The following is a 27,953-nucleotide window of genomic DNA, read 5'->3' as shown; positions in this document are numbered from 1 at the left end:
AGACTCCCCTGACTCTGATGTGGATAATGAATTGGAGGGTAGGGCTAAGAGCCAAAGTAGGTGGCCACCTGGAGACTATTGTGGACCAGCAAGAGAAAAAAAATAGCACACAATGATAATTTAGATGCTAAGAAAGGGTCATAGAACATAGTTCAAAGTTAGGATTTGTTAATGTTTTAGCTCTGTCAAGGTTTTTGGACACATAGAACTTCATGTGGATAGTCAAGAGGGAATGACAGATAATTGATTTCTGGGGAGAAGTAAAAGCTGTAAATAATTTGAGAAGCTACTGGCAATGAAGTCACGGAACTGATGACATCATCCAGAGAATAAAGAGAGTTCTAGAAGAATCGGAGACAACTAAGCCATCAGTAGCCTCAACCTAAAGGCTGGGAAAAGAAGGCTCTAGGCAAAGGAAATGTCAGGAAGAATCTACCAGGTAGGACAGCAGAGGTACTACTATTCCAGATTCCCAAGATAGAAGGAAATGTGTCAAATGAAGGTTCCCCTTTGCTCTGGGAAGGAGAGAGATCATTGTGACCTCAACAAAAGCGGCTTCAGCTAAGTGGACAGAATGAAATCTTAATTTAACTAGGTCTCAAGAGGACACTGAAATCATGACTTTTAGACAACCATTTTGAGGATTTTTTTTTTGTCCCCTTTAAGTCAAGCAGAGAAATAGAGTGGTACCGGGAAGGGAAGGGTCCACAGGGCTAAGGTGGAGTAATCTTGTAATATCTGTGTATCAATGGGAATGGTCCAAGAGAGAGGAGACCCCAAGGATGCAGCAGAGAGAGGGTAGATGGGGGCTGTCGAGACAGCTCAGCATGTGAGGTCACTACTGCACAAGCCTGGTGATCTAATCTAAATCTGATCCCCAGAACCCACATAAAAGCAGACCCTACAAAATTGTCCTCTGACTCTTCCCGTCCAGCACCACGGCACATATGCACACCCACATAAAGACATCATCTACACACACACACTAATTCTTAAATTTTCTTCAAGACAGAGTTTCTCTGTGTAGCTTTGGCGCCTTTCCTGGAACTCACTCGGTAGCCCAGGCTGGCCTCGAACTCATAGAGATCCACCTGCCTCTGCCTCCCGACTGCTGGGATTAAAGGCGTGCACCACCACCGCCTGGCTTTAAATTTTTTAAAGTTAGATGAGATCCAACAGGGAGCAGGAATGGCCATTAACAGATGTAAGAGACAGTTCACCCACCATTGACTGGAGAAAGGGGGTACCTATAGATGCTGCATTGTGATAGACTTCAGAGAAAAGGACATGAGTGTGTGAGAGTGCATGCTGCATGTGGGAATGCCCATAGGTGTGGTCAAGGAGGCCAGATGAGGATGGCTGAGTGTCCTGTTTTATCATTCTCCACTTAACTCCTTGAGACAGGGGGCTGCTGTCTGTCTCCTCCTCCTGCCCCCGCCCCCTGCACCGGGGTTTACAGGAGGGTACAGCCACACACATGACGTGGTGCTGAGATCTCAACTCAGGTCCCCATGCTTCCACGAGCCCTCTTACCCACTCTCCAACCTCGGTTGTAGGTTTGTTTAAGTGATGTTGAGCAAGGGGGGTATAGGGAAATAGGGAAAGATGAACATGGACGGTGATTTCTGGAGTGTTTAGAAATGCAGCTTTGCTAAGCAGCATAAACTTAGAGACCAAGCCACATAGCTATCTAGCTTCCTATTGCAATATCTGTCTGTCACCAGAGAGAATCAGGAAAGCACAGCAGCACATGCCTGTAATCCCAGGACCGAGAGGATTCAGAAGGATCCTAGGCAAGGCCAGCCTGGGACTTTCAGAAAGAGAGAGAGAGAGAGAGAGAGAGAGAGAGAGAGAGAGAGAGAGAGAGAGAGAGAGAAAGAGAGCGAACTACTAAAATATGACACAGGGACAAAAGTGGGTCACAGAAGATAAGAAAAGAAGGGAGAGAGCACAAGGGAACGGTGGCATAGAATCAGAGATCAGTAGAATCAGTGGGCTAACGGTGCTTTTTGAGCTAAATTTTGGTAAAAGGAGACGCGTGATCGAACTCAAAATATTGCACGTAGCTGGACAGCACGCTTAAAAAACAATTCCAAGGGCTGGAGAGATGGCTCAGAGGTTAAGAGCACTGGCTGCTCTTCCAGAGGTCCTGAGTTCAATTCCCGGCAACCACATGGTGGCTCACAACCATCTGTAATGAGATCTGGCGCCCTCTTCTGGCCTGCAGTGCAGGCATGTGTGCAGGCAGAACACTGTATACTAAATAAATGAATAAATAAATAAATAAATCTTTAAAAAAAAATTCCAAAATGGCAAAGCAATTGAAGGAAGCTGGGCGAAAGGGAAGTCCAAGATGGGGGTGAAAGCCAAAATCCTCCCAATGAGGACGTCAGAATAAGAAGTCCAGTGGCTTACACCTGGGGATGCTGAGATCCCCACACACGGGACAGGGATGGGGTGCACTAGAGAAGGGGTTGTTTGTTTGTTTGTTTGTTTGTTTGAGAAAGGGTTTCTTTGTGTAGCCTTAGCTGTCCTGGAACTAGCTCTGTAGACCAGGCTGGCCTCGAACTCAAAGATCTGCCTGCCTCTGCCTCCTGAGTGCTGGGATTAAAGGTGCGCACCGCCACAGCCCGGCCTGGGAGCAGTTTTGATGAAGAAAGAAGAGAGACCTAGGAAGGTAGCTAAGAAGATAATAAGGACAAGAAGTGAAGGCATGAGTTCAAAGGTTATTTCAAGATAAGATCCTGTGTTTGCTCATGAGACTGATTCATTAGAAAAGGGGAAATTGATGGTGCAGGGGAGTGGAGACAGAGGTAAGAAGAGTTCTTCAGGAAACAAGTGGAATCTGAGGCATACATGCAGAATACAGCCTCATAAAACAAGCACAATTGTCTCCTGAAAGACGAGAAAAGGGAGACTCAGAGTACTAGTCTTGGGAGGTCAATAAATAAACTAGTGGTAGGAAATTAAGTGAGTTCACGATCAATCGCTTCTATTTCTTGATAAAGTCTCCCAGAGGGTGAAGGACAAACGTGTGATGGTTGGAGGAGGAGAAAGAATTGTTTAGTCATGCCAGAGCCTGGGAAAACCAACTTACCCAGTCAGTAAAAGGGAGTCGGCCAGAAAGTACCCAGTGCCAATTAAATTTTGTAGTAATGCAGTTGAAATAAAACCAATCAGTACCATAATGCAGTTTTGGATAGCAAGAGTCAGCTGCTGATATAGAGAGTGCTGGCGTTTCCCAGGGTGGGACAATCTGCCCGGAGCCAGTCGGACATGTGGTAAGGGGGTGACAAGTCATATAACTGAGGCCAGGTGAGAAGCAATCCTTAGTGAGGACATGGGATTGCAGGTCCAATGCAAACAGTCTAGCCAGGCGTTGGAAGTGAGCTTAAGTGGTAAAAAGCAAGGATGTTTCTGTTCAAGTCCCATCAGCCTTGTTACCTTGTAAATTTGAGAAGGACTGACCAGACCATGAATAGAGACTCTTTCAGTCCTTGCTCCCTGAACGTTTCGGTTCCCCTGGGCCCAAGCACCCAATGCTACCCTTCGAGCATCTGTCTCTAGTTGGGGAGTAAGAGAAATAATACAACAACATATCTCCAGTACATATAGTAAGGACTAGTCGAAGTGTAACCCAGCAGAACAGACTGGTGTGCTGAAATAAGGATTTAGAAGGGCTTCCGGTGCTATCGAGTGCTTGCCTAGTACGTGTGAGGAGGCACACGTTTTCAATCCTGCAAGTGGTGAGGTGGTTTCTGGCATTACTAGGGTGTCAGTTTCCCATTGGAATTCCTTGAAGTGCAAAGAGAGGTGTCTGCAAAGCAACAGGTAGACGACACGAGTCAAGTTCCTTTAAACACGTGAACCTTCGGCCAGACTCCTGAGTTCTAGATGGGTGAATTTCGGCGGCAGGGTGTGAGGGGCGAAACCTACCGCTCAAGGAAGCCAGCTGCAGCCGCGGCAGGTATCTGGCTATCAAAGATGGGGAGGTCGTAATCACTGCGTTCGGAAGCAAGTCGCCTTTTCCACCGGCGTGGACCTGCGGTGACTGAAGAGGCTCACTGACCTTGCGGGCCTGGAGAGGTTCGCTGCCCTTGCGGGACTGACGGGAATCGCTGGCCTTACGGGGCTGGAGAGGATCGCTGGCCTTGCGGGACTGGGAAACATTGCTGGCCTTGCGGGACTGGGAAGGATCGCTGATCTTGCGGGACTGGGAAAGATTGCTGGCCTTGCGGGACTGCGAAGGATCGCTGTCCTTTCGAGCCTGGAGGGACTCGCTGGCCTTGCGGGACTTGGAGGATGTGGAGGCCTCGTGGGATTTGTGAGTCTTGGAGAGTTCAGGGGACTCGGAGAACTCGCCATCCTCAACTTCCTCCCCTTGTCTTTCCTCCTCACCCGCTTCGGCCTCTTCACCCTCAAGCTCGTTCTCCGCCTGCAGGAGCCTGAGCACAAGGGGCTTCGGCTGGACTTCGGAGTTTGTGTCTGTTGTCGTGTTCTGCCCATCAGTCACCCCAGACAGCACGGATGAACCGGAGATATCTCCTTCCTCCATTCCAGGTAGAAGCTCCAGCTACCCAGGGCGAGAACTCTCCACCTGCCGCCTAAACGCAATCCGCGGTGTGGACTGGAGATTTGGGACCGCCCGCGCCCCGCCCCGGACAGACTGAGCTCCGCCCCCGGGCCGCCTAGCCCCGCCCCGCCCATCATCTCCGCGCCTGGACTGTCCGGTTGCTATGGAGACGCGTTGCTCTCCCAGGGTGCGCCTCTGTTAGGTGCAGCACAGGAGACAGAGAGTCTGGAGAGCGGGATCCTGCTGCTGCTTCCGGTGTGAAGGGAGAAGACTCAACAGCTCTCTGCTTCCTGGCTGGTTAGGTTAGGTTTCCGCGGTTCCCCCACACTCTCTACAAAGGCTGGGAGTGGACAGAGTTTTCAGACCCTCCCCATCCCTCCCCGCCCCACTAAGGCAGTCGGTTTCTGGTAAAAATTCAGCAGTCAGGATGAAGGTTGTGAAGAGGACATTGCACGCTTAATAATTCATCAGAATAATCCAGATCATTAACCTTTTCTTTACATGAAATTCTGCACACCATCACAACGAAACACTTGTACATACTTAGGTATATTCAAGGACATCTCGTGTGCCATTATGAGGCTCACTATCAAATCAAAGTGAAACTAGGAGTGAGACTGTTAGCAAACAGATGGGGAGAGGGGCTGCTACTAGGAGATAAAGGTAGCGAACTTCTAAGACGGCCAGCTTTTTTCCTCGCCCTCCTGCCTTGAGACGAAAGCTTGGCGACTTAAAGCTTGGCTTTGTGGGTTTGGGTCTTCCACCAGCAAGCCCCTGCTGATGGGTGACTGGATCAGCCCTGCTCAGGACATGCCAGTCAACCATCCTCGCTTTCTTCAAACTGACCAGCCCGAAATTAGGGAAGGAAAACTCTTCAGAGACTTTGAAACCCCACCCCCGGAGAAGAGACTGACTTTAGGCTTCCGGAGCACCCCCCTCCTCCCACCTCTGCTTTGCAGAGGGTCTTTTCCTTGTGTGTCTGCGCATGTGCATTTCCTCATCTCTCCCTCCGCCCCCACCTCAATAAACGACTTCCTTCAACGGCTGATTCTGTCTGCGGTGCTTGAGGTTTCTCTGCCGCTATCTGTTGCGCTGCAGATTTTCCTGCCTTTTCATTCTTTAACTGGCAGAGAAAACAAACTCGACTTCTTAGACTCTTAGAGTGTATCATTTCAAGACCCTTAGCCTGTATCACAACAGATGCTATCAATCATAGAATTAATCTTGTGAACAGCAAGATTATTTCTATGTAATCTTGTGTTCACCGATTTACTCATAGTGATACCTCTCATAGATACCAAGTATTTTGTAGCCTCGCTTGTGTTTCTCCCCCTCCTCTTATCCCTTCCCCCAGCTTCCTGTGTTTGTTTGTTTTTGAGACAAGCTCACTCTGCAGCTCAAGTTGGCTTGGAACTATTTAATCCAGGTTAGTCTCAAACTCTTAAACTTGCTGCGATCCTCTTGCCTGAGCCTCTCAAGTAATAGGATATAGGTGTGAGTGATGGTGCCGTCTTCTCTCTGTGTCTTTTAAAAAGACTTACTTTCAGCTAGTTGGTGGTGGTGCATGCCTTTAATCCCAGCACTGAAGAGGCAGAGGCAGGCAGATTTCTGAGTTCCAGGCCAGCCTGGTCTACAGAGAGAGTTCCAGGACAGCCAAGGATATACAGAGAAACCCTGTCTCGAAAACATTTTTTATTTTCATTTTTAATTATGTGTGTGTGTAGATTTGTGCACTAGTTAGTATTGGTGCCCATGGAATCCAGAAGAGGGCATCAGATTGATTCCCTTGAGCTGGAATTACACACAGGCAGTTAGCAGCTACCAAAGAAATTGAAAACTGAACTGGGATCTCAGCAAGAGCAGTACCTCTCTTAGGTGACCAGCCGTCTTTCCAGCCTCTCCCCCACTCCATGTGCTCGTGAAAGCCTGGAAAGTGCTCATTTTCGTGGCCATAATAGTATGTGAAAGAAGGTCAGAACTGGTGGCGTCTCAGTCTTGTGTTTATCTTCAAGGGAAGGAACGAAAATGCTAAGGAATAAATCATCTGTCAAGATGTACAGTTAAAGACACCATTAACACAACATTGGGGGATGGTACTTAAATTTACTGTCTTATAGAAAGTTAAAGAAAACATTTTTGTGGAAGTTATCTGGCCTGGAACCAGGTGACTCATACTAGGGTGTGCATGTATCAATCAGGCAATCCGTTGCTTCAAACTCATTTTTAAAATCTGATTACATTTTAGGGGCTGGAGTAGATGACCCAGCAGTTAAGACCACTTACGGCCCTGGAAAGATGGCTCAGTGCTAAGGAACATTTACTGTTCTTAAAGAGGACCCGAGTTCCCAGCACTTACATGGTGGCTTATAACCGTCCTTAACTCCATTACAAGGAATCCAACACTTCAGACCTCTGCGGGCTCCTGCATGCCAATGATGTGCATACCTAAACCCAGGCGCACACACAAAGTTTTTTTTTTTTTTTTTTTTTTTTGATGCTCTTGCAGAGAACCCACATGGTGGTTCACAACAGATTATACTCCAGTTCCAATGAATCTGGCGCCATCTTCTGGCCTCTGCAGGAACTAGGCACACATACAGTACACTTGCATACATGCAGGCAAAACATTGAACACATAAAGATTTTGTTGCATTTTTAATTATGTCTTGTGTGTGCGTGTATACCTGCCACAGTGCACATGTGGAGGTCAGAGAACACCTTGGGAGCATCGGTTCTTTCCTCCCACAGAGTGAGTTCTAGGGATGGCACTCAGGTTGTTCTGAGCCACCTCAAGAGCTCCAAACTCATTTTAATATGAAGATGCAAGTATTGCACAATGATTCTTCAAGGCCTTCCAAAACTTTCAGAAAATGAAAAGTGAAACTACCTTTAGGCAGTTTTAAAAACTCAGCCTGGGCCTGGAGGGATGGCTCAGTGGTTAAGAGCATCAGCTGCTCTCCTGGAGGCCTGGGATTTGGTTCCTAGAACCCACACGGCTGCTAACAACCATCTGTAACTCTAGTTCCGAGGGATCTGGCCCCCTCTTCTAGACACTGCACTCACACAGTGCACAGACATAAAATAATAATTTTTAAAAGATAAATTATATAGGCAAAATGTTATTTAAAATTTTATTAAGAGAACTTTTAAAAACTTGATCAATCAAACCATCAGGAAGAGTTAGGTTAAACTCACTTAGAAGACAAGATGGAGATTAAAAAGAGAGACAAGGTGGCTCCTATATCAACAAAGTAGTCCACCACTGAGTGGATTGCTTTTAAGTACAGCGAACACATCACAGAGGGGACTTCACTAACCAAGAGGGAGAGTCACAGAGGCTGTGCCCATCCAGGACAGCAAGAGAGTTTGCAGTGGGGGTGTCCGTGGTGCATACCTAAATTACATTATCTATTATTGTAACCCAAGCCTGTCAGAGATGACTATGTGGTATGAGCAGGACTATCACCTTCACCATATCTGGTTAGTTTGCCATGGATTGCTAATTTTCAAAGGATGCATAAGCTAAATTCTCTGTCCAAATATATACACACTAGCAAATTAAAGCAAAGCATTATAGTTGCAGATTGGAATTACTATGTCTGCAGGTAAGTATAGTTACTGCTTTTACAAAACGTTCTTAACAGTCCTGCATGGTGGCACACATAGCAACTAGGAGGCTGAGGCAGGGGATTGCAGGGTTATCTCAAAAGACAAATCTAGTGAAGAAAGCCTATCTCTATGCAAAAGAAACAGGTTAAAAAAATTAAAGACAGCCGGGTGGCGGCGCACACCTTTAATCCCAGCACTCGGGAGGCAGGGCCAGGTGGATCTCTGTGAGTTCCAGGCCAGCCTGGTCTACAGAATGAGATCCAGGACAGGCACCAAAACTACACAGAGAAACCTGGTCTGGAAAAACAAAAAACAAACAAAAATACTACAAGCTGCAAAAATATACAAAGTAGGATTTCAGCTGATTATGACAAAGCTAATACCTGGAAGTAGCCAAGGGCCTTCCAGAGGACAAGCTGAGGCTCAAGAAGCCTTGGTGATTTGGCTTTTGATGATCAGTCGTTTTTCTGCTATGAGTTTCTTGTGTGCTACTGTAGCTTTCCCATCATTGATTGGGCACCATTTTCCCTCTACTAAAGGAACATTTAGATAACCTTGTGAGCTGACAGCTATGCACAGCCAGAACCCCTAGTTCAAGCTCCCTGTAATTATCGTCATTGGCAGCATCCGGCCAGGTCCATCCCTCAGATGGAGGAAAGTACCTTATCAGAGATACCTCTGTACTCTCTAAGAACAGACTTAATCGTCCAGACTACCCATTTGAGAAGGCCTGGCGGATGTGCCAATTAAGCTTAATTTCCTTCTTTCCCAAATCTTACCTCTACTTCCAGATCTCCCTTTTAACTATCACCAGAGGCATCTAGCTGTACACAGGTTGCCTAGCAACCGAGCACACTTTCCCCCACCCTGCAGAAAAATGGCAGACAGCTTGGACAGATAGGAGCCACAGGAAAAAAGAAGGCAGTTTTATTTTCTCCCATTGACCTAGCAACTTATAGATTCTTAACATTTTCTTTCTTTTTAAAACAAAAATAGAACAATAAACACCTTTATTACATGAGCTATGAATGATGCTTTATTTGCCTTTCCGGGCTGTGATCTTCCTCAGATAGAACTCCAGCTCCTTGCCTTCTAAGCACATCGCCATCTGCTCTGCCACACTGGCCTGGTCTTGAGGCAATACAGGCAAGAAGCTTGCCCTGCTGGAACTGCTCCTCCAGAAGATTTTAGCGTTCTTTTTCCTTTCATCATATTTCTTTTGGATTTTCTTTGATCTTTTTTTGTTTAATATTTCTTCCTCCTCAGGACAGGAGTCAGCTTGGCCCCCTTCTTGTGGCCCAGGGGCAGCGCATAGTGAGACTCATACCACTGTCGGTATGGTGTGCTGTCGATAAGCACAGTGCAGTTCTTCACCAGGGTCTTGGTGCGGACAAGTTCGTTATTGGATGCATTGTAGACAACATCAATGATCCTTGTTTTGCGAGTACGACACTCAGAGCCCCAGGAAAAGTTCCCCATGTCCAATCTTAGGGCACAGTACTTATTATTGCCTCCTCGGACTCGGACTGTGTGTATATAATCTTCGTGTTGGCAGCAGGCCGACCCAGCCCGTACTTCCGTTTCTTGTGGTAGGGCTTTCTCTTACCCCTGTCTTGTGGCGCTTGTGCCAGTTGTCTGGAGAGATGCCCATCCATGGGCGCTGGCTGGAAAGAGCGATTCTTAACATTTTCTACCAATCACGTTTAAGAATATAGTGGAGCACATAAGATCCCTCTTCTTAGATATTACTGGAATTTAGCCTTTAGTTAATTCATTTCCCCCTTAGTCACTTCCCTTTTGGGTTGCAAATGATAATTAACAATTATTGCCCCTCTATGTGATTCTTATTACCCCTCCGTTTGACCCTGGAAGCCTGGCTTTGCACTGCCAAGGGGTTACTGCTTGTAAGTGTATATATATCGGGACTCCCAGGGCATAGGAGAAAGAGAAGATTTGGAAGAATAAAATGACTGGACTAAGAGCTCGGTGTGCTGAGATTCTATTTCCCGAAAATAGTCCTCGCCATTCATAGTTCTCTCTCCTGAGCCCCTGGGATGTGTGATATTAAGGCTGGTCCCTCTAATAGCATACAAGACAAAAAAAAAAAATTTAAAGACACATTCCCACTCTGCCTCTTATCTGATGTATCCGGCTGGCAACAGACAAGTCTCTTGTCTCTTCCTTCGTGGAGGTAAGTTCTATTTCTGGGTTTGGGAGTTCTCGTGGTCACTGCTCTGTCCCCGTAGGTTCTGTCCTGCACTGTTAAGGGCATCTGCTTAAAGGAAAGACATCTGCATTTTTTACTCCTAAAAAGAAAGTTTATTTAAGTAGTTTAATTAAAATTTATTGCTGTTGATGAACCACATTTGGGGGACTGGGGGGGGGGGCAGAAGTTCAGTCAGTAAAGTACTTGCTATGAAAGTGTGAGTATGTGGGTCTGACTCATGGAGACCAGAAAAACAAAAACAACAGAGCATACACGATTTATGGCTCCTGAGAAAGGACACCTAAAACCACCTTCTGACCTTACATGTGTACACATTGTAGGGAAAAGGGGACAGCTAAAAAACCCCACCCTGACCCTGGATCCCAGAACCAGTGAAAGAAACACAGTCTGGGATCTGGGACCCGAGCCGGTGAAAGAAACACATTATCCCTGAACCCAGAACCAAAGAAACATGCCCTGACTCTGAAACCAGTGCCAAAGAAACACATTTTGTCCCTGGAATCCGAGTCAGTGAAAGAAATGTGCCCTGGCCTTAGAATTAGAGCCAAAAAGCTAAGAAAGGCCAGTGAAAGACACACAGTTTGGCTCTGAAATCAGGGCCATCTCTGCCCCTAACCCATGAAACTAACAAATCCCTGAGGGGTGGGGGGCTAACCAATCCCTAGACAGAAAATCGTCTACCTGGAGAAACTCCACCCCTAAGAAATCCTATATAAACCACCTGCCTGTTGTCTGTTGTTCTTTCCCACCCTGGTAGAGGCAGCCACTCTCCTGGACTCCTCCTCCTCAAATACATTTCTTTCTCAAGAGTCTTGGATGTGGAGATCTTCATTCATCCGCACAGAGAAGAACCTTGCTGAGACATCTCTTAGGGGGCTGAGCAAGGTGGAACAGAAAAAGTAACAAAGTTTGCTGGACCCAGAGGAGATGGCTACATTTCTGCAGGGGTTGCCCCTTTAGCGGAGTTAGGCAAAGGAAGCAACATCTTGAGCCGGAGAAGCTGAGCTCTGGGAGAAGCTGAGCTCTGGGAGAAGCCGAGCTCTGCTAGGAAGCCCCCTTAAGTGGGGGCTGAGCAAGGCTGAGCTGTAGCAGCTCTCCAGGAGAGGAGCAGGATTGCCATATCCTGTGGGAAGACCCCCCCCACCCAATGCACCCCAACTCCCGGTATCGCCTGACTCCCCTGACAGTCAGGACACCTTTCCCTCCAGAGCTGAGCTGTCTGTCCCATTGCAGCTCCAGCTGCCGGAGCTGTCCTAGCAGCCCAAGGTATCGCCTGACGCCCCCCACCCCCAAACAGTCAGGATACCTTTCCCCCAGAGTTGCAACACTCACTTACACACATGAACACACACACAAAACATAAAGCAAAACCACAGGCGGGATGAAGTCTTGCTAATACAAACTTTACTTTTGTGCGGTATAAGCACCACGGTAGCAAGCATGGCATGCTTGGCGTGTGTGAGGTCTAGGGTTCAACTCTCAGCACCCAGCATGAACAAAAATCCAGTTACTGTCTAACAAAATAATTTAAAAATTTCCAAGTGAAAAATCTAAAAAATAAAAAAAAAGTAATCTTAATGAATTCTCCTTCTCTTCGTATATACACTTTGCATTGAGAGAATAGGAAATGGCTTATTTTTTATTGGAAGTGGAAACGTTTGCTTAAGCCTGCCATTCATCCCTCTTTGATGGTGGTCTGACGGTGAGCTGAGTAGTGGGGCCGGGTCCTAGTCACTTCTACATATTTGTGGCCAGATGTGCGATCAGGTCTTTGGCGTCTTCCATGGTGGAGGGGATCTCTGAGCCGTTCTCTGTCACCTGAGTTCCAAACAAGAATATCTTCCTGTCATTCCCTACTTCAGACAGTGCCAAAGCGTCGTGGATATCTGTAATGTGATAGGCGGCTTTAAGATCCTTCACCACAGTGGAAAAAGAACAGGAGACGTTGGTTAGTCTGCAGTCTTTTTGGGATACAAATACTTTCTCCTTATTCTAAATGACTCCACCATTTTCATACAGAAAATATTGAGACTTTGTTATTATGACTCCAGTGTTGGTATGAATAGAAACATGTTTATTAGAATTATGCCATTATTTCTGACTTATCAAAAAAGTGTTCCCCCCCCCCAAAAAAAAGTCTTGAATTTTTCTTTTTGGTTTTGGTTTTAGTTTTTAGAGATAGGGTTTCTGTGTAGCCTTGGATGTCCTGGAAACTTACTCTGTAGACCAGGCTGGCCTCAAACTCAAAGATCTCATGCCTCTGCCTCTGGAGTACTGGGATTAAAAGTATGTACCACTATCACCCAAACAGGACTGAATTTTCTAAACGATGCCATCAATCTGTTTATTTTTCTAAGATAATTTTAATATGATTAATGGTTAAGAATTATATCACTAAGAAAAACTTGATTCATCATTTTATCTGATTGTTCAATTTTGTTTTGTTTTGTTTTGTTTTTCCAGATGGGGTTTCTCTGTGTAACAGTCCTAGCTGTCTTGGAACTTGCTTTGTAGACCAGGCTGGCCTTAAGCTCACAGAGATCTGCCTGCCTCTGCCTCCCGAGGGCTGGGATTAAAGGCGTGCGCCACCATGCATTTGATTGCTTTCAATGTACTATGTTTATTCTTTGAGAATTTCATACGTACATGCAATGTATTTTGATCATATTCCTTCCTTCCTCCTCTCCCAGTTCCTCTATATCAATCCTCAACCCTATGCCTCACTCTCCATTATGAGTTGTTTTTTTTCTTTTTATAACTCATCGGATCCAATTTGTGTTTCCTGTATATCCGTGGGTATGAATGAGGCCATCCACTGGAGGATGGTCAACCTACAGAGGATACGTCTTTAAAGAAAACTGACTCTCCCTAGACCAGAAGCCACCAATTGTCCATAGCTCCTCAGCTAGGGGTGGAGGCTCAGGAACCCTTACCCACTCCATGTTGAAAAGCTGGCTGCTTGATCTTGTGCAGGCGACCACAGCTGTCATGAGTACCCGAGTGCAGCTTCCTGTCATGTTCAGAAGACACTGTTTCGTTTAGTCCTCTCTGGTCTCTGGCTCTTACAGTCATTTCTCCCCCATATCTGTTCTGTTCCTGAGCCTTAGTGGGAGGAGTTGGCTGACTTTCTTAGTATGAAACTTACTTACCATGAAACTTAAGCTGGACTTGAACTTTTGGTCCTTCTGCCTCAGCCATGCAAGTGTTGGGAGTATAGGTGTATGCCGTCATACCCTACTCATCAATTACTTCCTGTCCATATCCTCTTCTACTAATTTCCACACATATCACTGTGAGTTCTTTGTTGTTATCATTATGTATTCTCACCAAAGACTTTATATCAAACTTGTGAGGTGTATGGAGGCCCATGTGTGTTATCTTAGGGGGAGTCTGTGAGGCTTCCCCTGGTGGGCTATGTATGGTAACTAGATACTGGTAATCACAACATGTTACCTATTTGAAAGCTGAATTCATTTAGTCACAGAGCCCTTAGTGACTTCTATAACAGAGTAATGGATACAGGTAGTATATAGATGATGTCTTGACTAATAAATTCACTCAAGAAATTGTAAAGGAACAAGTAAGGAAGAAATAGTATGGGTAGGAATTGAGGTCGTAACCAAAGAATAAAGATAATAAGTTAGCATTTTTTTTTTTTTTATCCAGGGCCTCCCTATCTAGCTCAGGCTGGCCTTGAACTTGGAATCCTTCTGCCTCTGTTCCTCACTGTTGAGATTATAGGCATGAGCCTCCACACCAACCTAAGATAACTTTGTGAAAACCCTGATGTAACATACTGACCTAATGATTCATCTAAAAGCATAGACTACATATTTTGACAAAATATAAACAAATAGGTATGAAATTAGAATAGCCAAGCCTGGGGGAGGGGTGGTTTGTCAAGGTCATCAAGGGGGAACCCCCAGAGACAACTGATCTGGGCTCGTGGGAGCTCACAGACTCTGGACCAATGACTAGGGAACCTTTGGTCGACCTCAGTCCTCTACATATGTATGACAGTTGTGTAGTTTGATCCACATGTGGGGCTCCAGTGGTGGAAGCAGGACCTGTCCCTAATGCTCTGGCTGGTTTCCAGGAACATGTTCCTCATACTGGGTTGCCTTGCCCAGCCTTAGTACAAGAGGAGACACTTAGGCCTACCTCAACTTGATAGGCCATGTTTTGTTAACACCTGTAGGAGGCCTGCCCCTTTCTGAAATTAAATGGAGAAGGAGTGGATTGGGGAGCAGTGAGGGGGGAATGGGAGGAGAGCATAGAGGGGAAACTTTGATTGGGATATAAAATAAATGAATACATTTAATTAATTAAAAATAAAACAGCTAAGCCTTTTACCATTAAGGGCAAGCAAAAGCTTTCAATTTTACTGGGCATAGTGGCATACTGAACACGCAGGAGGCTGAAGCAGGTAGATCTCTATAAGTTCAAATCCAGCCAAGTCTATACAGTGAGTTCCAGGCCAGCCAAGGCTACATAGTTGAGACCCTGTCTCAAATAAACAACGAAAAGTTTTCAATTTGACAATGACTCTGTTTATTCAATTTGATGAAGACAAGCCACACAAACCACAAGAGAAAAGAATGGATAAATTTGATAATTAAAAAGGAAAGTCTTGCTGGGCTGTGGTGGTGCATGCCTTTAATCCCAGCACCTGGGAAGCAGAGACAGGTAATCTCTATGAGTTCAAGGCCAGCCTGGTCTCCATAAGTGAGTTCCAGGACAGTCAGAACTATACACATAGAGACCTATGTAGAACTATGTCTCAAAAAGGGGGAAAGGAGTCTCCAATGTAAAAATAGAAACCACAAGCAAAGCAAAATGATAATCACTGAGATCCTGGAGAAGATGTTAATGATGCATATAACCCACAAAGGGAATTTGCAAAAGATATTAAGTACCCTACAGAGTGAGATCCAGGACAGACAGGCACCAAAACTACACAGGGAAATCCTGTCTTGAAAAAAACAAAAAACAAAAAACAAGGGCTGGAGAGATGGCTCAGAGGTTAAGAGCAGTGGCTACTCTTGCAGAGGTCCTAAGTTCAATTCCCAGCAACCACACGGTGGCTTACAACCATCTGTGATGAGATCTGGTGCCCTCTTCTGACCTGCAGGCCAAACACCCACTATATACATAATAGATAAATAAATCTTAAAAAAGAAAAAAGAAAAAGAAACAAAACAAAAAAGACAGACAGACAGACAGACAGAAACAACAGACTGGCAAAACAGACAGTTGTGACAACAATAAGTCCTGGTGAGGGGGTGGGCAATCAAAAACTAGTGCATCTTTGGAAGGCAATTTAGGAATATCTAATGAAACTCTTTGCAGATCCCAAACTGCAGCACTTCTAGGTATGCACATTTGAGAAATGTGCATCCCCACGTGCAAGGACACACACATTTGAAAGCTCACAGAAATCCTGTAACAGCAAACAAGTGGGCATGATGAAAATGGCCAGGTTACAGTCCATCAGAATGCTATGCTACGCAGTTCACATGTATGTGCAGGAGCTTCTGAATCTCTGTAGTTCCCTCACCTGCTGCTGGGGATTGAACCCAGGACCTCTCACATGCTAAGCATATCCGATGTCATTGAGCTGCACCTCTCAGACCTTGAGTCTTTGTAGTTTTAAGATACTTCACTTAAAAATGAAAAACAAGACCGGGAGGTGGTAGCATACGCCTTTAATCCCAGCACTTGGGAGGCAGAGGCAGGCGGATCTCTGTGAGTTCGAGGCCAGCCTGGTCTACAGAGCAAGATCCAGGACAGGCACCAAAACTATACGAAGAAACCCTGTCTTGAAAAAAACGGAAAAAAAAAAAAAGAAAAGAAAAACAAATCATCAACCTTTCTTTTTAAAATGCCAACACAATGTCAAAATGTGCTGGGCCAGCCTCTATCTTGGATGTCAGCCTAGGTTCCTGATAAAGTGAGATCAATCATAATTATTTAGTTTGCGTCCGTGAACACTCCACCCATAGAAGACATCAGGGAAAGGCAGGCATTGTGTCGTTCTTGGTTGGCAAACCTAGTAATTGAGAGAATTAGGTTACAGTGTTCGGAAACCTAAAGAGTGTGTGTGTGTGTGTGTGTGTGTGTGTGTGTGTGTGTTTGTGTGCAGCCATCGTCATCGTTAATAGTAGTACACATAACAAAATTTACGGTGTTAGTGTACAATTCAGTAGAATTAAATGCATTCAGTGTTTTACACCATCACTATCAACAACTCCCCCAAACTCTTCATCTTGCTCAACTAAAGCTCTATCTAAGCTAACTTCTTCCCTCCTGGAACCCTTGGCAGCCACGGTTCCACTTGGACCTCTGCAGATTTGATGACGCTGGCTGGAAACTCGATTTGCAGAATCACACAGCTTTGTCCTTCTGTGGCTAGAGTGTTCATTTAGGATAGTATCCACCAGGTTCATCAGTGTGGTTACATCATGCTCTAGAACTTCCTTCCCTCGGAAGGCTAAAGTAATATGCTGTGTGAACACACCACATTTTGCTATGCACTCACCAGGGGGCAGACACGTTGGTAACTTCTAACCCGTGGCTATTGTGATAATAATAGTGCTGCCATGAACATAAGTGTATAAAAACATATTGGCTCCCTGATTTAATTTATCTGGGGCATATACAAAAAAATGTTGAATTGCTACATTGTACAGGAATTCTATTTTTTTTTCCTAGTAGTTTACACTTTCCAATTTCCTCCATGGATGTTTATTGCCTTGAACGTAAGCAAGTGAATTCAGTCAAGAGTCACTGATCAAAACCAAAACTCTTTCTTTAACACATAGAAGCCACTCAAATACTGCGTTGATTTAAATCAACAATCAATATTGCTTTATTGAAATAAGTTCAACACACATGGTTCAATTCCATTTCTCCACAAGGCAACAGTCTAGGCAATTCAAGTACTTAAAGGACACAAGATAATCGTATTTCCATTGAGAGAGTATATAATCCAGGAGTCCTAATAAATTGAATACAATTTATTATTGTAATAGGTAATATTCGGCAATACCTACCTATTAAAACCAGATAATTCTGTGCTACTAATGAAGCTATTGACCGCAGGTTACACGAACAGAAAGCTAGGCGAGGTGCTCTACCACAAAGCCAAATTTGCACAGATTTTTTTTTTTTTACCTGTTTGTTGGCAAACACAACCAGAGGGAGCCTTGGGTTTTGTTCCAGTAGCTGATGAAGGCATTTCTTGGCTTCAGGTAACCGTTCGTGATCAGCTGAATCCACCACGAAGATCAGCAGCCATCCATTGGGTAGGTACTTGTCCCAGTAGGATCGGAATGGCTCGCTACCACCAACTGTAGTGGACGGGAGAGGAAGCAGTCACAAACTTGTTAGTCAATTAAAACCACAGCAGACCCACCAAGGGGGGCTAGGGGACACACTGGCCAGGCGCTCTGATAAATGACACTCCGTTAGACTGTAGCCGCTGCTGAGTGGCCAGAGCAAGGTCACCATGTCCATGAGGAAACAGTTGGCTAGTGGGAATAACTGCCCCCCACTCCCCCCTAGAGGTGAATCACTCCTCTAGGAATCACAAAGGATCAGTGTGAAAAGCCAGGCCAGTGAGTTCATGCCTGTAGTCCCAGCACTCAGGATCCTGAGGCCGAATGAAGGCTGCGAACTTGAAGCCTGCCTACTACTAACATAGCAAAGACTGTGTCTCAAGCAAACAGAGGCAATCAGTATTTAGGAGAGCCTAAATACTCCAGTGATGTCTTCCTATCCCGAAGACAGAGCAGAACTGGCAGCCGCCGCTTGCGCATTCAGCATAACTTAGAAAAACGGGCATAGGCTACTAAGATAATGGAAGATGATAGGCTAAAATACATGTCACTCTAATATTAATATTAATATATATGTGTGTGTCTAGATAGATAGATAGATAGATAAGATAGGTAGATAGATAGATAGATAGATGATAGATAGATAGATAGATAGATAGAAAGATAGACACAGGGTCTCACTATGTAGCCCTGGCTGTCTTGAAATTCACTATGCAGACCAGCCGGTCTCAAAGTCACAAAGCTCCACCTGTCTCTGCCTCTCAAGTGCTGGGTAATCACATGCACCATCATGCTGGCTTCTAAAATAAATGTTAGTGTTTATTTTTTTATGAATGGATGCCATGTGTTGGTGTGCCTGTGCATAGGCCCGAAGAGGACACTGGCTCCCCTGAAGCTGGAGGTATAAGCACTTGTGAGCTCTCTGATATGGCTGTTGGGAACTGAACTCGGGTTCTTTGCAAGGGCAGTGCATGCTATTGGAGTCACTTCTCTACTGAGTCACCTCTCCACCCAGTAAAACCCTTTAAACAACCCCAGGAATGTTGTATTTCCGTCATTACAACTGGTGACAAGCTGGTTTTCCACTCCTATCATTTATTTGTGCCTTACAGGTTTTCTTGATACATTTTACCAGAAGCTGGTCTATTTTTGTTTCTATTTTCAATATACTAACTTTTGGCTTTTCTGACCTTTGCTATTGTGTCTTTCTTCCCCCATTTCATTGGTTTCTAAGTGGTTTTCTTCCCCACCCCCACTTTGGTTTTAAATAGGATCTTACTACAGAATCCAGGCTAGCCCCTAGCTCATGATTCTCCTGCCTCAACCTCTCAAGTGCTCAGATTACAAGTCTGTAACACCATGTCTGGCTTCATTGTTATTGTTGTTTTTAAAGATGTATTTATTTATTATGTACACAGAAGAGGGCGCCAGATCTCATTACAGATGGTTGTGAGCCACCATGTGGTTGCTGGGAATTGAACTCAGGACCTCTGAAAGAGCAGTCGGTGCTCTTAACCTCTGAGACATCCCGCCAGCCCTCATTGTTGTTTTTAACAATGACTCAGTTCTCCATCTTTAAAAAAAAATGATTTATTTTTATTTTAAATGCATTGGTGTTTTTGCATGGGTGTCTGGACCCCTGGAACTGAAGTTACAGGCAGCTGTGAGCCACCACGTGGGTGCTGGGAGTTGAACCCAGGCCCTCTGGAAGAGCAGCCGGTCCTCTTAACCCTTGAGCCATCTCTCCCGCACCAGTTCTCCGTCCTTTTTAACTTTTCCACAATGACTTTATCTTTGAGCTAAGAGTCACTTAGAAGTGGATAAACCTATCATCAAGAGCTTTTTAAGTTAGCAAAAGCTTTGTTGAAATAGTGTGTTAAAATAGCGGTCTTTGAGACTGGGCAAAAGCAGAGATTACACAGTGACTGTGGAACCTGGGCAGAGAAGAGAGGGGCAGGCTCTCCTCACGTGGGAGCTGAAAAGGACAAAACGTGGACATTTGATGCACGCTTTGGAGAGAGAAAACCTCAGAGTTTTCTTGCAGAAAGATGCCATAGATAAAGACTGTCAAGGGCGACGCCCGGGAAACCCCTTGAGCATCTCTGGGGAGGAGCAGCCTCCGTGTGCTGGCCAGAGGACTACAGGGAAAGGAGCAGATTCAGGATAAGTCAAGCTTGCTTTGCTTGTATTGTTTTGTGGCCACAGCAAGTCTCATAGGCCAATTAGGAGTTCAAGCGGAGGTGGCGGAAAACATCTGGACTTGCTTGGGCTGTTCAGATAATTCTGGGTGTCTCTAGATGATATTTAGGGCCATGAGGACAAGTGAAGTCTTGTGGAAGACAGGAGGCCCAATCTGACTTTGGGAACTGGGTTATTAGTGAGGTGGGGACAATATTGCCACACAATATTATATATATTAATAATATAATAATAATATATAATATTATATAATTATATAATATATATAATATAATAAATATATAATAATAATATAATAGCTGGGACTGCCAGCTAGCTAGAAGAGGTTTGGGCTGCCCCGATTTCACTGCCGAGAAGGACGCCCATTATAGTTGCTTAAGTGGCTGCGTATCCCCAGCAGTGAGGGGAGACGAAGGATGATTACAGGCGATCACAGGAAGGCGTGTGAAAGCCTTCCTCTAAGCCTCCTTTATTGCCAGCACCACAGTGTAGGGAGAAAATAGAAACAGCAGAAAGAGGACTTCCCACTTCCCACCCCAACCCCCAACCTCCCCCCCACCGCCCCCCCAGCACCTGAGTGTTAAATTACACATCATCCTAAAGTGTAGAAGAATCCCATCCAGTGTCACATCTCTCAAGATTACAGTGTCCACAGAGAACGCTGCTTCCGGCCTAAGATGGACGCTAATGAGAAACGGAGCTTACTCTCCAGGAACTCCAGCTGGCTGCCTTCAGTGTGGATGCACACTTCGTTGAAACCTTGGGTCGGTGCCACGCTGTGCTGGACTCTGTTGGAAGCTAGGGACTGGAGGACGCTGGTCTTTCCTGCTCCATCCAGGCCTAGTACTAGGATCTGGTTACTTTTCTCCTGTGTGAAGTAAAAAACAAACCAGTAAACACCTGCTGGCTCCTTAACAGTGTGCCTGACTGTGCACGTGACTAGTTAACCATGGAATTGCTAACCAGTCTAAACCCAAACTACCCCTACTTCTGTGATGTTACTTCCATGTCCTTTTTCTATTATCCAATTCCTTGGTAGTCTATCAAACAAGAAATATATGTACACACACACACACACACACACACACACACACACACACACTCTCGAACACGCATGCACACACATCTTAGAATTTACATTGCTGTGTAGTGTCACAGATCTATGGACACCAGGACTAATTTCTAGATATTTTTCTTCTTTTTTCACCGTGTGTGTGTGTGTGTGTGTGTGTGTGTGCGCGCGTGCGTGCGTGCGTGTGTGTGTGTGTGTGTGTGTGTGTGTGTGTGTGTATGCGCGCGTGTGTGTACTCATTCACAGGAGGGGCACCTCAGCTTGCATATAGAGGTCAGAGGTCAACTCTCAGGAGTTGGTTTTCTCCTTCTACAGTGTGAGTCCCGGGGATCAAATTCAGGTTGTCAGGCCCTAAAGCAAACATCTCTACCTGCTGAGGCATCTCAGGAACCCATTTTGCATCTTGAATCATCAAAGACTTGAAAGGACCAGGCAGACGCCATAACAGGCTGCTCAGGCTTCTCTCAGAGATCAGGCCTCAGTTTCAGTTTCCTGAGAGTTAAGCAAGCAGTTTCTGGGAGGGCCATGAACAAAAGACACAGTCCTTGCAGTAGCTCCCTTTCTGCACGTACTCTGACTGCTCAAGGTTCAGCCAATTGTTTACTGTCTGGGACCCCTCACCCACTTAGAGCTATGTGCATGAGTCAAGGACAGAGCCTGGGCCACTGAGCCAGCCCCCACAGTCAGTAAGTGCTAGGCCAGCCAGCCAGCCTCCCTGGCAGCTCAAGGACAAAGCCTGGCACTTGTCCAGGCCTGCCCCAAAATGGATAACTGTAACCCCCAACTAACCCTGGCCCATTAAAAGTTACTAACACGATTGCCGCTCACATAAACCAATCCCGAGTCTGTTCCTGTGTAGTCTGTAGACCCCCAAGCCCCCCTTGCTTTAAAAACCCTGCCCCGTTGCTACTCGGGGTCTCCCCTGCTCTGCTGCCGTGTCAGAGGGACCGGGAGTCCTGAGTGAACTCGTAGTAAAAAGACTCTGCTTTTGCATAGGATTCAGGCTCTGGGTGGTCTTTGGGGGACTCTGGGTACAGCAATCTGTTGGCAAATGCACCAGAGTGGTTTGCCTATGGTACAAGTATGGACTGTTCCACTCAACACGGAAGCTCTTAAGGTCTCAGTTGTCTTGTCTTAGAGGTTGAATAATTTGGCTGTAAAATATTAGGACAAGGTTCCTCTCTTACGTTTGTTTGTTTCTAAGACAGGGTTTCTCTGTGTAACAGCTCTGGCTGTCCTGGAACTCACTGGCCTCAAACTCATAGAGCTCTGACTACCTCTACCTCCTGAGCACTAGGATTAAAGGCATGAACCACCACTGCCCAGCTCACTCTTGTGTTTTTGATTCAAGTATCATGGTTAAGCAGAAAGGCTAAGGTTTATAGAAATCATCAAACCTGTCTCAACAACAAAAGAGCATTTGTTCCAAAGCCCAACATTTAACCTGGGGATTTGGAAGCAAACTCCAAAAGCAGCTTTCTACTAACAGTCCAGCCTTAGACATTTTCATCACAAATATCAGAAAGGAGCTCATGCCTTTAATCCCAGCACTCAGGAGGCAGAGTTAGAACTCTGTGAGTTAGAGGCCAGCCAGGTCTACACAGTGAGTTCCAGGGCAGCCAGAGTTATATAATGAGACCCTGTCTTGCAAAACAAACAAACAAGCAAACAAACAAAAACCCAAATGATCAGAAAGGAAGGTCAGCATAAATAAATAATAATTCAGCGTGTTCAGAGATGTTGCTTCTATAGTGCGAACAATAATCATCTTAAAAAAAAAAAACCAAATAAAAAAACACTAGCAATTATCTATCATTAAGGCTACTGCTTCTAAAGTAATAACAGATACAATTCTACTTACTCTATTTGAACCCTAAAAAGTATTGATTGATTGATCACAGCTGAGGATCAAACTCAGGACCTGGAACATGCTAGGCAAGTTTTCCGACCCCAGCCAGAAAATGATCTTGTCTGATTTGAGCCAGCATCCCACCATGTATCCCTATGTGGCCTGGAACCCACTTTGTACATCAGGCTGGTCTTGAACTCACAGATCTACCTGCCTCTGCCTCTGAGGATTAAAGATTCGTACTACCACACTTGGCTCAAAAGGTGATCTTAAATTGTATTAGAATCTCTAGCTCAGCTCTTTTGTCTGTTGATTTTTGTTTTCTTGAGTCTTATAGCCCAGAGGGCCTTAATCTCCCTAACCAGAATTGAAACACTCTCATCTGCTAAAAAAAAAAACAAAACAAAACAAAACTGTGTGAAAGAAAGATTTTTTTTAATGATTTATTTATTTATATTGGTGCATTTGTGTAAGGGTGTTGGATCCCCTGGAACTGGGGTTAACAGACAGTTGTGAGCTGCTATGTGGGTGCTAGGAATTGAACCCAGGTCCTCTGGAAGAACAGCCAGTGCTCTTAACCGCTAAGCCATCTATCTCTCTAGCCCAAAGAGAGATGTTTTAAGGTATGGCCTAACAGGAACTTATGTAGAAAGCATGATTTATGAAGGCCTCATTGTTTGCTTGTTTTGTTTTTTTTTTTAAAGATTTGTTTATTTATTATGTATACAGGGTTTTGCTTACATGTGTGCTTGCACACCAGAAGAGGGCACTAGACCTCCTTATAGTTGGTCATGAGCCATCCTGTGGTTGCTAAGAATTGAACTCAGGACCTCTGGAAGAGCAGCCAGTGCTCTTAGCACTGAGTCATCTCTCCAGCCCAGGCCTTGCAGTTTTAAAGACAGTTTTTTGTTCTTGGAGTGAGGTTTTTGTGGATATATATAATGAATTTGAATATATTTGAATATATATGAATTTGAATATATGTTTTGTTTGTGTAGTGTATTATGATGCACTCACCTGAATCTCTCTCTCTGTGTTTGTGTGTGTGTGTGTGTGTGTGTGTGTGTGTGTGTGTGTGTGTGTGTGTGAATAGGCCAGAGGTTGACACTTAGGTTTTACATGGATGCTGGAGATCCAAATTCAAGTTCTCTGGCCGGCTGCACTTTACCCATGGAGCCAGCTTCCCGGCCCTAAGGAATTAGTATTGTCATGAGTATTTCATACCTCATTCTAAAGCAGGACATTGGAAGCCCTCCCTTCCTTCCTTCCCTGTTCTAGTGTTAGCAGCACCATTCTGGGAATGTTCCATGAGGAGGAGCAGGGCACTGAAAGTTTTAAAAACTGCACACTTTGAAGTAACAGAGGCACCAAGAGATGGCCGCAGGGTGTGGATTGTCCCCCTACAGTTCACACTGTGAGTCCTACCCAGGCCACCCTAACATACTCTGCTAATTCTAAGAAGACTACCCCCACTGCTGAAATTAGGGTGTTTTTTTTTTTTTTTTTTTTTTTTACTGGTTGGTCATATTTTGATTGGTATCTGAAGTCTTAGGAAACATTGTGTTAGAAATCGTCCCCTACTCCTAACCACTCACTACTCATGGTTTACATTTTGCTTATCCGTTTAGTCTACAATACAGGCTCTGGACTGAGATGGTCTAGCTCAAGGGTAGAGTTTATTGCTGAAGCTCTGGGTTCTAACGCCAGCTCCAAAAGCCAAGCCAACCCAAGCCACAGGATCCTTCACATTTATCTGGTCCTAGTCCACAACTACCAGAAACGATGTAGTTTCTCAAATTAGGGGAAATCGCAGGGACCCGCATGATATCAGAATGCAATGGAGAAGCCTCACTCTTGGAAAGCCACTTTGCTAGGTAAATACTCAAATCTAATTCTGAACATCACTGTTCTTTGTCAGTAGTTATTTCTTCCATCATCTGTGGAGTCTGTGGTTTTTTTTTTTTTTTTTTTTTTTTTTTGGCCAGGGATTAAGTCTCCGTTAATAATTCCAGCTGTTCAGAACTAGAAAACGGCTCTGAACCAAGGAGCCAGCCAAGGAAGCGGAAACACTAAGCCACCGAGTTGTTTCTGACCAAAACAATGCCTGGGGTTCTGAGGCTAAGTCCGCGACCCTCCCTTCTACCGCAGGTGTTCCGAAAGCCATGCCAACGGTAACTACAGCGCCCACGGAAAAGAACCGGGAGCTCCCAAACACATCACGGGTCCATCGTCCAGGAACCCTGTCTCTTCCGACGGAGAATACATTCATTCACTCCAGCTTTCAGCATTGTCTATGCGGTCCGCACGCACGCTGGCATGCAGCGCTCGCGGGACAGAGCCGGTCCCTGCGTTCAACTAGGACCAATAAGATCCCTGCTCTCTCGACGACGACGCTAGACAACGAGGGGTAGGACCTGGGAATGTGGGGAGGGGTGAAGCTGGGGTCGGGGTGCCTTCGAACCTTGGCACATCCCCCCACCCACAGACAGAAGCCCCGGTTCTCTGCGTACTTCGGGGGCGACGTAACAGAGCCGGCGGGTCTGGACGCCCACACTGGCCTCGGAGGCGAGGGTCCCGGTCCCCGGTCTCTTACCGGCGGCGGCGGCGGCGGGTACAGGACTTTAATCGAGGTGCTGCTGCTGTCTTTGACCTGTTCTGTGACCTGTTCCGTGTCCTGTTCCTTCTCTTTCTCCGCCCCTTGCTCCTCCATCTTGGCTTCCTTCCCTTTCCCATTCTCCTCGTTTTTCACGTCCTTATTTTTCTCTTCTTTTCCTTTTTCTTTCCCATTTCCCTGGGTTTTCCCGTCCACACTCCTCCGTCTCTCCTCTTCCTTCCTTTTCTCTTCCCAGCTGTTGCTGCTTTTCCTGTCCACACTCCTCCGTCTCTCCTCTTCCTTCCTTCTCTCTTCCCAGCTGTTGCTGCTTTTCCTGTCCACACTCCTCCGTCTCTCCTCTTCCTTCCTTTTCTCTTCCCAGCTGTTGCTGCTTTTCCTGTCCACACTCCTCCGTCTCTCTTCCTTCCTTTTCTCTTCCCAGCTGTTGCTGCTTTTCCTGTCCACACTCCTCCATCTCTCTTCCTTCCTTTTCTCTTCCCAGCTGTTGCTGCTTTTCCTGTCCACACTCCTCCGTCTCTCCTCTTCCTTCCTTTTCTCTTCCCAGCTGTTGCTGCTTTTCCTGTCCACACTCCTCCATCTCTCTTCCTTCCTTCTCTCTTCCCAGCTGTTGCTGCTTTTCCTGTCCACACTCCTCTGTCTCTCTTCCTTCCTTTTCTCTTCCCAGCTGTCGCTTTTCCTGTCCACACTCCTCCGTCTCTCTTCCTTCCTTTTCTCTTCCCAGCTGTTGCTGCTTTTCCGGTCCACACTCCTCCGTCTCTCCTCTTCCTTCCTTTTGTCTTTCCCGTTGTCGTTTTTCCTCTCCACACTCCTCCGTCTCTCTTCCCAGTTTTTGATTTTCAGGTCCACACTCCTACGTCTCTCCTCTTCCTTCCTTTTCTCTTCCCCGTTCTTGATTTTCAGGTCCACACTCCTCCTTCTCTCCTCTTCCTTCCTTTTCTCTTCCCCGTTCTTGATTTTCAAGTCCACACTCCTCCTCCTCTCCTCTTCCTTCCTTTTCTCTTCCCCATTCTTGATTTTCAAGTCCACACTCCTCCGTCTCTCCTCTTCCTTCCTTTTCTCTTCCCCGTTCTTGATTTTCAAGTCCACACTCCTCCGTCTCTCCTCTTCCTTCCTTTTCTCTTCCCCGTTCTTGATTTTCAGGTCCACACTCCTCCGTCTCTCCTCTTCCTTCCTTTTCTCTTTCCCGCTGTCGCTTTTGAGGTCCACACTCTTCCTTCTCTCCTCTTCATTCCCTTTCTCTTTCCCCTTCTTGCCTTTCAAGTCCACACTCTTCCTTCTCTCCTCTTCATTACCTTTCTCTTTCCCCTTGTTTTTTACTTCCGCATCTTTCCTTTTTTCCTTCTCTATCTTTACCGATTCCCTACTGCTCGAAGAAAACTTATCCTTGTCCTTCTTCGCCTTCCCCCTCTCCATCCTCACCGCCGCTAATTCTTCTCTCCCCCGCGCGCGCCAGCGCGCCGGAGCCCCGGCCCTGGATCCTGGCAGGTGTGGCCCTGGTGTGGGGCTCAAGGTGGAGACGTAGGTCCAGAAGGCGTGGGCCACACCCGCGGTCACAGGGTCGCAGGCCGCGCCAGTGAGCTTTTGCTTTAGCTGTCCAGAGCTGGCAGCTGATTCGTCCAACTTGAGATGAAGGAGCGACGGGTCGAAGAGGGGAGGGCCAGGATGCTAGAGGGTGGATCGAGCCAGTCTAGAGGAACCTGGTGATCCTCAACAGAGAACTGGGAGAAGCAGGCAAGGTGGATGGGCTGCTTTTGTTGGAAGTCCATAGTGCCTATGGACTTGCTCCAGAGGGCACAAAGGCACGCTTTGGCAGTGTTGGGGAAATGCCTCCTGAGAGTTTCAGCTTCAACTCCCAATTTGCTCTGCCAGGCCATGCCTCTAACTTAAGAATACCTAAGGCGCTGAGCTCCAGGAGTCCAGTCGAAGAGAGAGAAGAGGGATTCTATGAGCAAGGGGCATCAAGATCACGATGGGGAAACATAGAGACAACCAAACCAGACTAGTGGGAGGGAACCCATGAACTGTGGACCAATAGCTGAGAGCCTCCACGGGACTGGACTAGGCTCTCTGCATAGGCTTGATAGTTGTTTAGCTTGACTTAAGGGCCCCCAGGCAGTGTGTTCAGGATCTGTCCCTGGTGCACGAGCTGGCTTTTTGGAGCCCAGTACCTATAGCGGGACACCTTGCAAGCCTTGGTGCAGGGGGGGAGGGGCTTGGACCTGCCTCAAGTGAATGTACCAGGCTCTGCTGACTTCCCGTGGGAGACCTTGCCTTGGAGGAGGTGGGAATGGGGGTGGGTTGGGGAGGAAGGCTGAGGGGAGGGGCGAAAGGAGGGAGGGGAGGGGCATCTGTGATTGGTACGTAAAATGAACAGAAAATTTCTTAAAGATTCCCCACCTTTCCCCAGCTTACAACCACTACCCCAGAATGTAGGTTACACATTTGCCTACCCCCATCCCATGTGAATTCCACT

At 46.0% G+C, this 27,953-nt stretch overlaps 2 protein-coding genes, 1 long non-coding RNA gene and 1 pseudogene across 4 annotated transcripts in view; 1 reads left to right on the top strand and 3 right to left on the bottom strand.

Annotated features, from left to right (window-relative positions):
- Thegl (theg spermatid protein like) overlaps positions 1-4,738 on the bottom strand; it is a 56,125-nt gene extending 51,387 nt beyond the window's left edge. For both annotated transcript variants that reach the window (XM_028855056.2, XM_028855137.2), the window contains exon 1: positions 3,937-4,738. In XM_028855056.2, coding sequence (XP_028710889.1) covers positions 3,937-4,555 — 619 coding nt within the window. In that variant the 5' untranslated portion in view covers positions 4,556-4,738. The remainder of the gene's footprint in view (positions 1-3,936) is intronic.
- On the top strand, positions 295-25,143 carry LOC119088656. The gene is made up of 3 exons (XR_005092345.1): positions 295-439; positions 17,660-17,713; positions 25,015-25,143. It is a non-coding gene; the product is annotated as an uncharacterized LOC119088656 (long non-coding RNA).
- On the bottom strand, positions 9,175-9,833 carry LOC114681620 (annotated as a pseudogene).
- Arl9 (ADP ribosylation factor like GTPase 9) lies at positions 12,022-27,451 on the bottom strand. Its single transcript, XM_037209118.1, has 4 exons — positions 25,460-27,451; positions 20,651-20,813; positions 17,583-17,758; positions 12,022-12,323 (listed from the first exon to the last, which is right to left on the bottom strand). Exons 1-4 carry the CDS (start codon positions 26,891-26,893, stop codon positions 12,147-12,149), a joined length of 1,950 nt encoding a protein of 649 aa, XP_037065013.1. The 5' UTR covers positions 26,894-27,451; the 3' UTR covers positions 12,022-12,146.
- Between the last annotated feature and the right edge of the window lie 502 nt (positions 27,452-27,953).

Source organism: Peromyscus leucopus, chromosome 10 (assembly GCF_004664715.2).
Source record: "Peromyscus leucopus breed LL Stock chromosome 10, UCI_PerLeu_2.1, whole genome shotgun sequence".
In the NCBI taxonomy this organism is placed as follows: Eukaryota; Metazoa; Chordata; class Mammalia; order Rodentia; family Cricetidae; genus Peromyscus; species Peromyscus leucopus.
This window is presented reverse-complemented; position numbering and strand designations above follow the sequence as displayed.

Bases quoted from the DNA above. Each gene is read 5' to 3' on its own strand.
- Arl9 (XM_037209118.1), bottom strand. From the start codon at position 26,893: ATGGAGAGGGGGAAGGCGAAGAAGGACAAGGATAAGTTTTCTTCGAGC. The intron at 20,814-25,459 runs GTAAGAGACCGG...TACTTCACACAG, and splicing joins ACCCGCCGCCGCCGCCGCCG to GAGAAAAGTAACCAGATCCT. The intron at 12,324-17,582 runs GTAAAAAAAAAA...ACTGTGGTGAAG, and splicing joins TTGTGTTTGCCAACAAACAG to GATCTTAAAGCCGCCTATCA.